The sequence below is a fragment of the Rana temporaria genome, chromosome 3 (genome assembly GCF_905171775.1).
Source record: "Rana temporaria chromosome 3, aRanTem1.1, whole genome shotgun sequence".
NCBI lineage: Eukaryota > Metazoa > Chordata > Amphibia > Anura > Ranidae > Rana > Rana temporaria.
This window is the reverse complement of record NC_053491.1, coordinates 55583402-55596081: the sequence shown is the minus strand read 5'-3', so window position 1 is coordinate 55596081 and position 12680 is coordinate 55583402. Positions and strand designations below refer to the sequence as shown.

At 42.1% G+C, this 12680-nt stretch overlaps 1 protein-coding gene across 4 annotated transcripts in view; it reads right to left on the bottom strand.

Annotated features, from left to right (window-relative positions):
• Positions 1-12680, bottom strand: part of LOC120931300 (transient receptor potential cation channel subfamily M member 7-like) — a 182685-nt gene that overhangs the window by 156015 nt on the left and 13990 nt on the right. The window contains exons 1-2 of one of the 4 annotated variants that reach the window (XM_040342601.1): positions 9271-9703; positions 4653-4732 (exon numbers count right to left, since the gene is read on the bottom strand). In XM_040342601.1, the coding sequence (XP_040198535.1) occupies positions 4653-4732; positions 9271-9354 (164 nt within the window). In that variant the 5' untranslated portion in view covers positions 9355-9703. Of the gene's footprint in view, positions 1-4652; positions 4733-9270; positions 9704-12680 lie in introns of those variants that run through there. The other 3 variants (XM_040342600.1, XM_040342598.1, XM_040342599.1) reach the window with 3 other exon arrangements.

Below are 12680 nucleotides of genomic sequence, written 5' to 3'. Positions count from 1 at the left end.
GTAGTATATTGCTAACTGCTGCACATTGTTTCATTTTTCGGCCCTAGCGTTTTTTTTTTTAACTAATAGCTTTTTTATTTATAATCACTTTTTTTTCCCTTTATTATAACAAATTTCAGTTTACAAAAAGAAAAAAAAACACAAAAAAACCCAGAAACAATACACAAAAACAAACAAAAACATTCCATACATTTTCTCCATATAAAATCATTTTAACATATAACCCTCATTCCCCTTTCCCCTTGGAGTGCTCTAAATCTATACTCTTGTTTTCCCCTTTACCTTTTCCTTCCTTCCTCCCCTCCCCCCTCTTCTCCTCCCCTCTTTACCTTGAAACCTCAATCCTTCCCCCCCCCCCCTCCAAAAAAAATGTAAATTTAAGAAAGGGGCTCAATGGCGCCTTATTATTTGTTTTCTCCATTCCCCCCCCCCAAAGAGGGAGAAAGAGAAAAAGAAAGGGAGAAAAAAAACAAAAAAAAACAAAGTTCCATATTACTCTGGTAAACCTCTCCCCTTCCCCCTAACCCTACCCTCCCCTCCACCTCCTTCCTTTACGTGAAATTAAAAATTTGCAAATTTTTCAATTACTCTCGTCCTAAGCAAGTGTAAATGAACTCCATGTGGATTTCCCCCCCCCCCCAAAAAAATAAAAAATTAAGAAAAAAGGGGTGGGTGACCTTCTTACCCTTCCCATAGCCTTAGTCCTCCCTCCAGAGCACCTCCCTGGGTTGGGGGAAAACACCACTCACAGACACACAATATCCCCAAATCTCAGAAAAAATAAAAACAATGCAAGGCTTGGCTCTCCCCCCCCCCCCACCCCTAACCCCTAGGATCAATCCATCCCTATCTGGGAGGAATAATATATCCATCCTGCCCATATATCCTTAAATTTGTCCTGTTGGTCTCTCAGGCCTCGTACACACAACCGTTTTCCTCGACAGAATCCATCAAGAAACTTGGTGGCAGAGCTTTTTTTCCGAGGAAAACGGTCGTGTGTATGTTTTTCATCGAGAAAACTGTTGTGGAACTCGATGAGAAAAAAAGAGAACAAGTTCTCTTTTTCCTCGTCGGGAGTCTCAATTTCCTCGTTGTGTTCCTCGTCGGGCTGGTTTTCGACGAGAAACACATTTGTGTGTATGCTTAGAAACCCGGACATGCTCAGAAGGGTGGCGCCAGTGGAATCAAACTTCCCCTTTATAGTGCCGTCGTACGTGTTGTACGTCACCGTGTTTGAGAACGACGAGATTTTGTCTTGACAGTGTGTACGCAAAGAAAACTTGTCAAGATTCTCAGCAAGCCTAACAAGGAACTCGTCGAGGAAAACGATGTTTCATTTACGACGAGTTCCTCGGTCGTGTGTACGAGGCCTCACTGTGTGTACCCATCTCTCTGCTTCCATAATCCTCTCTACCTACCCCTTCCAATCCTTTATCGTGTGGCATCTGAGATTGTTTCCTAAATCTAGGAACTAGTGCCTTAGCTGCATTTAGCAAGTGTGGACAAACACTTCTTTTATAAAATTTAATAGATGATGGCATCCCATGAAAAATGAAATGTAATGGGGAGTGCTCTATAGCTCTAAGTGTTAATTTTTTTATCCATGGTGTTATCTCCTCCAAAAATGTCTTAATCCTGGGACAGTACCACCATAGATGTAAAAATAAACCCCTCTGATTACACCCCCTCAAGCAGTTAACATCAGCGGACGGGTACATCAAACCCAAGCGACTCGGAGTACGGTACCATCTAGTGAGAAACTTATAGGACATCTCTTGTATATAGTAACTGATTGAGGAGTGGTGTGTTGTCTCCATCAGTCTATCCACTTGTTCTATCGTAAAGTTATGGCCCAATTCCTTTTCACACTCACGTATAAAGTAGGGAATTGTGTGGCCTTAAGCACTCAAAACCAACTTATACATTTGAGATAGCATATGGCCCGGCTCTGATAAATTGACACACCACTCCTCAAAGGTGTTCAAGGGGTTTGCAGGTCTAATCTGATGTTTCCATTTTTTAAACAGATCCCTCAACTGACCATATTTCCATTCCGCCATTGATACCTCCCCTATATTCTTTACTAGGTCTTCCAATGGAAGAAGTTTCCCTTGTGGTGCCACTCCTGCACAGTTTCCCGTCCCCTCCCTACCCCAGCCCCCTAGACTACCTCTTTCCTATCCCAGGGGAAACCAGGAAAATCCCTCTAGGGGTGTTAAGGGTGATATCGGGGGGGGGGGGCGAACCTTCCTGTCTTATTCATTCTATCCCATATTGTAAGTGTTGTTTTGGTCAGGGGTGATACATATTCCGACAATCCCCTATAAGCAGCTGGAATCCATGGTGCCCCCGCCAGATTTCTTTCTGCCAGGGCTTTCTCCAATTGTACCCATCTTTTACTATCTGAGTCATGGCACCAGTTCCTAATGCAAACCAGGGCCATGGCTCTATAGTAAATCCCTATATCTGGGAGGCCTACCCCTCCCTCCCCCTTTGATCTCCTTAGCATCTCATTTGCCAGTCTGGGGTGTTTATCTCCCCACACGAAAGTCGTAAGGGCCCTCCTTATTTGCTTAAAAAAATTCTGTGGAAGAGTTATCGGAATGGCATGCAAGACATAGATAAGCCTGGGGATTATATTCATTTTAAGCGCATTTACCCTGCCAAACCACGTCAGGGTGTGGCTTCTCCATTTCCTCAGATCTTCTACTATTGAGACAACCAATGGACCATAATTTAAATCGTAAAGACGATTTACATCTGGGGTTATATAGGTCCCAAGATACGATAAAGCGTCTACACGCCATTCAAAGGAGAAAGCTCTCTGCAGCCTTTTTCTTAACCTCAGGGATACATGAATTGGCATTACTACTGACTTTTCAATATTTATTTAAAAATTTGATAGAAGACCAAATTTCTCTATCTCCTTCATCAATTCCATCATGGATTCCTGAGGTGAGGAAAGGTACAGCAGTAAGTCATCTGCCTACGCTGATATCTTATGTTTCATAGATCCAATTTCTATCCCTTCATCTTCCTATTTCCCCTACTTGTACACAAAAAAGGCTCCAACACCAGAGCGAATAGCAATAGGGACAAAGGGCACCCCTGCCTGGTCCCATTCTGTATTTCAAAATAGTCTGACAATCTCCTGTTTACCTTAACCCTTACTTTAGGGTTAATCTAATAGCTTAAGGCCCCTTTCACATTGAGGAGTTTTTCAGGCGGTACAGCGCTAAAAATAGCGCTGCTATCCCGCCTGAAAAACTCCTTCACTGCAGACTCAATGTGAAAGCCCAAGGGCTTTCACACTGAGGCGATGCGCTGGCGGGAGACAAAAAAATCTCCTGTCAGCAGCATCTTTGGAGCGGTGAGAGGAGCGGCATGTATACTGCTCCTTCACCACTCCTTCCCATTGAAAACAATGGGAAACCGCGGCAATACCGCCCGCAATGCGCCTCTATAGAGGCGCATTGCGGGCGGTATTAACCCTTTATCGGCCGCTAGCGGGGGTTAATACCGCACCGCTAGCGGCTGATTCCCGCCCAAGTCTGAAAGGGGCCTTATTGCAGCTGCTGAGTGTATATTTTTAGTTTTCAATATAACAAGAGAAGTAAAAGTGATACCAAAATGAAGTGTAAACATAAAATATCAATACACTTTGTACAAACATTGCTCCCCAAATGTAAAATGAGAGCGGGGAAAATCCTCTCGGGTGATCAGGAAGGAATTATTTCCCCTGCTGTAGCAAATTGGATCATACTCTGCTGTTTTTTTTTACCTTCCTCTGGATCAACTGTGTGTATAGAATTGGGTATATATAGGATTTTTTTTTTTTTATATATATATATATATATATATATATATATATATATATATATTTTTTTTTATGGTTGAACTGGATGGACTTGTGTCTTTTTTCAACCTGACAAACTATGTAACTATATATGTAACTATGCAACACCCTTATACCATAATAAAGTGTGGAAAAGGCAAGATTTAAGGAGCATTAGTTTGTAGGAGTTATGCCGCGTACACACGATCGGTCAAACCGATGAAAACGATCCATTTTCATCGGATGGACCGATCGTGTGTACAGGGCATAAGTTGAGCACCCAAGACATAAGGGTAATTTATTCTTTATGCCAAAAGAACAACATCCAGGCAATCAAATCAATGTCATGTAATCTAAACCACCAATGTCCTAGCACTTCTGTGACATAAAAAACAAAACAAAAAAACGGGGGATATGAGCGGACAGATGAACTAGCAGTCATACTACATGCTTTCTGGCATTTGAGTATGTGATGTGTGTGCATACAGCATAGGTGGCATGGGAAATTGTACCAGCAGAGGAACAAGCACAACTTTATTTATGTTCTATTGGTACAAACACATTTTTGAATGTGCGAATGTACAAGTAATATCAAGTAGACTTTTTTCCACATGCAAACTATTGTTCTTTGTAGTTTAGTGAATCATGCCAATGAGCTTATCAATACATGAACAAATCTGCAATGTACTATGCACAATAAACACAGCTGAAATCACATTCTAATGCTCTCTTTAATGACCACATTGTGAATATACCGCAATCTATTGTAATGGCAGGAAATATAATAATATTGTATTTTATTGGACAAAAAACAAACCTGTGAGGTTCTCTTGAGCTTGGTATCATACAAACACAGTCCCGTTTATAAAAGGTCTTTTCTATCCAGGACAAGTTCACCTGTAAAATAAAAGAGTAAAGCTTTACCAAGCTGATCATATAATTCGATATTTGTGATGTGAAATTTGCCAGATAACTTACAGGTTCATATTGCTGCTGACAATGAAAGGCTATGTTAGAAGTGGTATGAAGGCAGGAAAAATATTAAAGATTACAGTATACTGTGTGTGTCTGTGTGTGTGTATATATATATATATATACCGGTATATATATATGAAGTGTGAAGGCTATAGTATACCGTATAGCAATGAGGACTCTTCTTTGCTTTTTTGGAATAAGATGCTAGGAAAATATGCGGAAAGCTTTTATGAAGACATGTTGGGATAGCCGCAGAATGGAAATTAGTTTCCTGAACACATAAGACATCACTGTCCAATTCAAAGCGTGTGTGGCTTGCTTGACAGGGTGGTTGAGTCCATTAAAGCTGTGAACTGCGGCTAAAAAATAAAAAACTCTGCAAGGAAATTCTATAATGTGCTAGTATGCATAGCATACTAGCATATTATGAAATACTCACATTTGAACAAAGCCCTTCCGCGCTGTACTGTCACTGCTGAGAAGTCTGACGTCTTTCTTCCAGGTTCGCACGCTCTGACTATGTGATTGGCCGGAGCTGCAATGATGTCACTCCCGCGCATGTGCGCATAAGCCCTTGGTTCTGGCACAAAGCTCTGATGGTCCGGTAAGGTATGCCGGACCCTTCATAGCACATGCGCCAGTGACATAACTGTCTACATTCAGGGTGAATATCTCCTAAACAGTGCATGTTTAGGAGACATTCATTTTACCCAAAGGTAAGCCTTATTATAGTCTTAAGCCTTGTACACACGACCGAGGAACTCGACAGGCGAAACACATCGTTTTCCTCGTCGAGTTCCTTGTTAGGCTGTCGAGGAACTCGACAAGGCAAGTTTCTCCATTCCCGTCGAAGAAAAAGAAGACATGCTCTCTTTTTGGCTCGACGGGATCCTCGACAGTTTCCTCGTCTAAAAATGTACACACGACCGGTTTCCTCGGCAAAAAAAAAATCACAGCAAGTTTCTTGCTGGTTTTTGCAGAGAAACTCGGTCGTGTGTACGAGGCCTTACCTGTAGGTAAAAATGATCAAGCAGTGTTTTACAACTATATATAGCGGGGAAAATATTTATTTTATCCCCTGCAGATTTTGTAAGTTTGCCCACTTACAAAGAAATTAAAGTGGTTGTAAACTCAAAACAAACAAAAAAAAAAACCCTGCAAGACACAGGCATAATGAGCTAGTATTATTATTATTATTATTAATATTATACAGGATTTATATAGTGCCAACAGTATGCATCGCATACTAGCCCATTATGAAATACTTACCTTAGATCGACACTGTTGCAGCGTTCCCGGCACACAGCTGTGACCAGCGACATATCTCCTAGAGTCATTTCCGGGTATGCAGGCTCCAGAGCTATGATTGGCCGGAGCCACAATGACGTCACTCCTGTCGCCAATCACAGCACAGGCCCAGAAGTAACGGCACGAGCGGGCCATTTCTTCAGTGTGCATCTGCCGATGACGTTGCGCAAGCGTATACAGTGAATATCTACTAAACTGTGCACGTTTAGGAGATATTCCCGGTACCTACAGGTAAGCCTTATTATAGGCTTATCTGTTGGTAAAAGTGGTGTAACCACTTTAAGGGTCTATAATTGTTAGCATAGGTGTATTTTAAATGATAGAGACAGAATATCAACCAAAAATCCAGAAAAAAACACATGATACAAATGTTATAAATTGTAATGCAGTTCAGTGAGTAAAATAAGTATTTGATCCCCTACCAACCAACAATAATTCTGGCTCCCACAGACTGGCTACAGAATGTGCTCATGTGGTACACAGATTAGTCCTGTAAATTTAAGAAGGTGCTCCTAATGACAACTCATGTGTATAAAAGACACCTGTCCTCAGAATATCTTTCTTCCATTCAAACCTCACCATCATGGGGAAGAACAAAGAGCTGCCAAAGGACTTCAGGGACAAGATTGTAGACTTGCACAAGACTGGAATGGGCTATCAGACCATCAGCAAGAAGCTTGGTGAAAATAAGACAACTGTTGGAGCAATTATTCGCAAATGGAAGAAAGCTCAGCAGCTCAAGAAAAAAGCAAATTGAGGTCATGGAGTGGCCTAGCCAGTCTCCAGACCTTAATCCTATAGAAAATGTATGGAGGGAGCTGAAACCTTGAGTTGCCAAATGACAGCCAAGAAACATTTAGGCACCATTCACACAATGCATTTTTTCTTGCTTTTTGCAGAAACGCAGGACGTTCATTTTAACATGGGTTCACACTTTCACATCAATGCATTTTTGTGCCTCTGCATTGTTGGAAAGGGTCAGAGACTTTTTTAAATGCAAGACACTACTTTTTTTTGCTTTTTTGGTTCAATATACTTCAATGGAGGAGCATCAGAAAAGCATGTAGTGTGTTTTTACAGTGATTTAAGTGCGATTTTGCCACAATTTGTGTTTTAAATCTGCCCAACAACAATTTGCATAAAAATGTCAAAACTCTGGAAAATCGCATTAAAATTGCTGTAAAAAACGCAAGAAGCACTGCAGAAACGATACATACATAGATGTGAATGGAGCCTAAGGATTTAGAGAAGATATGTAAAGAAAAGTGGACCAAAATCCTTCCTGAGATGTGTGCAAACCTGGTCACCAACTACAAGAAACATCTTACCTCTGTGATTGCTAAACAAGGGTTTCTCCACCAAGTACCAAGTCATGTTTTGTTTGGGGATCAAATACTTATTTATTTACTAAACTGCAACTCAATTTATAACATTTGTTTTATGTGTTTATTCTGGATTTTTGGTAGATAATCTGTCTCTATCATTTAAAATACACCTATGATAAAAATGATAGACAATTCACTTCTTTGTAAGTGTGCAAACTTACAAAATCTGCAGGGGATCAAATAATTATTTTCCCCACTCTGTGTGTGTGTGTGTATATATATATATATATATATATATATATATATATATATATATATATATATATATCCTAAATCAGTTTTGGAGTATTTTTTGGTCAGTCACCACCTTCCCCTGATGATGGACATGAATTCTTGCCGATGCAACAAAATGTAGGTCCTTTAACTGATAATTTTAATGATAGAAAAAAAATTCTCGCTACTGAATTGCAAATATTGCCATTAGAAATATCATATGTGTGGTCTTATATCCTTTTCTTCCATCGATGTTTCATTTTGCTGATGTAAAAGACTTTACAGTTGCAGGTTAAGAAATAAACTACCCCAGGAGTACTTATAATGTTGTTTATTATTTTTTAGAAGGATATTTAAATCCTGATATCTACAACTGTAACGCTGGTCCTGAAGAAGTGGAACAAATCATAAAAAGCGACGTACATGAGATATCATAACGGTTCAATATTGCCTAGCATCTGTTGTGAATACCAGAGTTTATGTCTTCACAAATTAACCATGCTTGATTTTTTTATTTAAATGTTAATGAAATATTGTTTTTTTCTTAATTTTATGTTTAGAATCTCTAATGCCACATTGGACGTTAATACTGGGGGATGGTGGCAACAAATACTACAATATTCCACACTTTAAATTGCTAGTCATCAGATTTTCCGACATGTTTATCTAATGCCCCCCACCCCATAGCTGTTGGCTAGTGGGCATCTACCTACCCTACCATTATAAGCTTTACCAGTATCCACTAAGGGGCAGATCCACAAAGGTATTACGCCGGCATATCTCTTGATACGCCGCGTAATTTCAAATTTTGCGCGTCGTATCTTTGTTTTGTATCCACATAACAAGATACGACGGCATCTCGGCTAGATCCGACAGGCGTACGTCTTAGTACGCCGTCGGATCTAAGCTGCAATTTTTCGGCGGCCGCTAGGTGGCGTTTCCGTCAAATTCCGCGTTGAGTATGCAAATTAGCTAGTTACGGCGATCCACGAACGTACGTCCGGCCGGCGCATTGTATTTACGTCGTTTTCGTTCGGCTTTTTCCAGCGTATAGTTAAAGCTGCTATTCTGAGGCGTACTCAATGTTAAGTATGGCCGTCGTTCCCGCGTCCAATTTTTTTTTTTTTTTTGGTTGTTTGCGTAAGTCGTTCGCGAATAGGAATTTGCGTCGAATGACGTCACCGTCGTAAGCATTGGTTGGTTCCGGTTTAATTTCGAGCATGCGCACTGGGATACCCCCACGGACAGTTAAAAAAAAACATTGTTTACGTCGGGTCACGACGTATTTACATAAAACACGCCCCCAATACATCCATTTGAATTCCGCGCCCTTACGCCGCCAGAGATACACTACGCCGCCGTAACTTACGATGCAAATTCTTTGAGGATTAGAAATAAAATAAATAAGTTACGGTGGCATAGTGTATTTTAGATACGCTGCGCCCGGCGCAGAGGTACGTGGATCTGCCCCTAAATGTTTTAAATCTGTGGTCAGTAATGCTATACTACTTATGAATTTGTTGTTCTAACCTCCAAACTTTATTGGTTACTTACATTCCGTATCCAGGATCCAAGTATCTGCTTCCTTCTCTTCTTCGGGTCCATCTTAGAAGAATGATGAAAGGACTTGCTGGCCATTAAATTACCAGTCTATCACTTTTCTTAGCATCTGCCTGTGGCTAGAATATTCCAAAGTACCGCAAATTAAATAAAGTGTAAAAAGAACTGCGATCTTCTGAGTCCTGATTAAAGTGAGGTTTGTGATCTAATGCATGTAGTATATATAATAGGCGGAGATGTTATTGGGGAGTGACCTATGTAATATTTATATAGCTTGGCACATTGCTATAAACATGCTCATTACTAGGAAGCTGTTGATAGACATGCTACCCAGTGCTGTGGTGGATTATTTTCCAATAGTGGCAAGCAAAAGTTAAAACATTAGTCGATGGCTCCCAGGGAAATGACTACAATGTCATAGAGACATGAAAGAGAAGGGTAAATGGTTCTAAGGAGGTGATCTGTCAGCATTAAGACGGACATAAAACACTTTGCATACCATTGTGCAATGCATGCAGATTATCAGTATTTGACATGGTTATGCAAATAGTATACATAACATTGTATTAAATTGGTATAATAATACACCTCATTTGTTAATTCTATAAATAGCCAGGTTTTAATTACAGTTTTATTTATTTATCAGGATAAGTCTAGCCATTGCAAATATTGGAACTCATAAAGACTTTGGGCTAGATTCAGGTAGGGGGACGTAAGTTTGTGCGGGCGTAGCGTATCCTATTTACGCTACGCCTCCGCAACTTAGACGGGCAAGTGCAGTATTAACAAAGCACTTGCTCCGTAAGTTGCGGCGGCTTAGTGTAAATCTGCCGGCGTAAGCGCGCCAAATTCAAATTGTCAAGAGGTGGGCGTGTTTTATGTAAATAAAACATGACCCCACGTAAATGACGTTTCTCACGAATGGCGCATGCGACGGCCGTGAACGTATCCCAGTGCGCATGCTCCTAATCACGTCGCAAATAGTCAATGCTTTCGACGTGAACATAATTTACGCAAAGCACTATTCGCGAACGACTTACGCAAACGACGTAAAAATGTTAAAATTCGACGCGGGTACGACGTCCATACTTAACATTGGCTAAGCCTCATATAGCCGGAGTAACGTTACGCCGGAAAAAGCCTTACGCAAACGACGTAAAAAAAACGCCGGGCGCACGTATGTTTCTGAATTGGCGTATCCAGCTCATTTGCATATACTACGCTGAAATCGACAGGAGCGCCACCTAGCGGCCAGCGTAAATATGCAGCCTAAGATACGACGGTGTAAGACACTTACGCCGGTCGGATCTTACTGAAATCTATGCGTAACTGATTTTATGAATCAGTCTCATAGATACAACGCCGCAACTCAGAGATACGAGGGCGTATCTGGAGATACGCCGTCGTATCTCGTACCTGAATCTAGCCCTTTTAATTTAAGTGCATGTAATCCTTAAAGTGGAACCACACTCCATCTGAGCACCACGAACGTTATTTAAGTCAGTTTTAATATTCAAAGCAAACTCCCCCATCCATCCATCCGTGCCCATCAGTGCCGCCTATCAGCGCCCATCAGTGCCGCCTATCAATGCTGCATATCAGTGCTACCTACCAGGGCCCATCATCAGTGCCCATCGGACCACCTCATTGGTGCCCATTAGTACCACCTTATCAGTGCCCGTCAGTGCAGCCTCATCAGTGCCCATCAGTGAAGGAGAAAACATACTTATTTACAATGTTTTGTAAGAGAAACAAAAAAATGTTTTTTTATTTGTTTAGCAGAATATAGAAATCCCGAAGAACGCAAGTTCAGGGCGTGGCCGGATGCAGGAGGGAGGGAGAGTGGCGGTGTGAGTGAGTGAGCGTGAACCTCCACCCGTACCACCCCCCCCGTAACTGGCTAAAAACTATGCCAAGATAACGCACCCTGAGGTGGCCTAAATATGCCATCTGATTGCCATCTGTTCGCACCTTTAATATATCCTAAGGCACCCTAAGGCAGTGCAAGATACTCCGTGGCCAGCAGTGGCTAAGCCCAGTGTTTGAACATTACACAACTGACCCTATCTGGTGTCCCTACCTGGTGCGGTCTGTGTTGCGTTGTTGCGGCTGTCGGCACGTGAGGACTGAGTGTGGGCGGACGTGGCGTTGGTGGAGATAGCTGGGCGCGGCGTGCGCCCTCAGCTCGACCCTCGGTGGACTTGGGGCTGAAGGCTGGAGGAGCCCAGGGGGGACTCAACTGAGCAGAGCATCGAGGGGTGCACGGGGACGCCCAAAGAAACTGAGACGCCTGATCTCGCGAGATCTCGATACGACGCTTCACTGCAGCTGGGTCTGCGAGCTGGAGAGGTGAGCTGGAGCCGGAGATCCGGGGAATATACACAGACCCCCACAGTATTGGACGGAGGTAACATCTCAGCTGTATTGCTCCCTATTCTTCCTATACCACTAACAAGGAATGTACTCTTTTGTTAATAAAACACTGGACACCAGAAGCTGAGTCAGCCTTAAAGGACAGGGGGACAGCTTGGATAATTCTGACAGTTGGTCAGACAGATCATGTGAGCAATGGGACATAATAGGCTATTACTGCTATTAATATTACTAGAATATCTCAAGAAGGAGCCCTGGTTACACGGGCAGCAAAGAACCAAGCAAAGGACAATTAAGGTGAAAGTGAAAATTAAAACGTCTGCTTGCCTTGTTCAGATTATTGTCCTGCACCAGGCTCATTGCTCTCACATGCTCACATATCCTCCACATTCACTTTGGTTCCTGAAATACAGCTAGAGGAAAGTTCTACATATTCTTTTTCTGTCCTTGGCTTTTGGATGTGACGCTTACGGCCCGCTGCAAGAGACGTAGCAGAAGCTGCCTAAAGTAATAGCTACAGACGTGTCTTGCTGGGACTTATACTGAGCACTGACTGAATAGTGACTGTCGGTAATAACTCCTGAGTAGATTGGTATAGAAGGTATACTGTTAAAGTGCCCTTTTTGGTTGCATTTCTTTGTAGAATGGCAGCAGCTATAAAAAAGGACAGTCCAACCAGGAGAGCGGTGGACCTCAAATAACACGAGCTGCGAAAGATAAGGAGAAGGCAGCACAGGTAGCAGCAGCCGCAGCAGCCAAATTGGAACAGTTTTCTCATACTCCAGCAAAATCGCCTGGAAAAGTAGCTCAGCACCCACAAACACAGGTTAAAAATCAAACAGGGACAGCAACGGACAGGAAAAGCGGTGGACAAGGTTCATTAGGTCCCAAAATAAAAAAAAACCCTGTGGTAGAGCCCCAAGGGGGAGGTCCAATGGCATCAGCAAAAACTCTTACAGAAGTATGCCTTGCAAGTATAGTAGATGACCCCAGGCAGGAGGAAGAGCCAACCCTGAAGGAGATATTAAGCG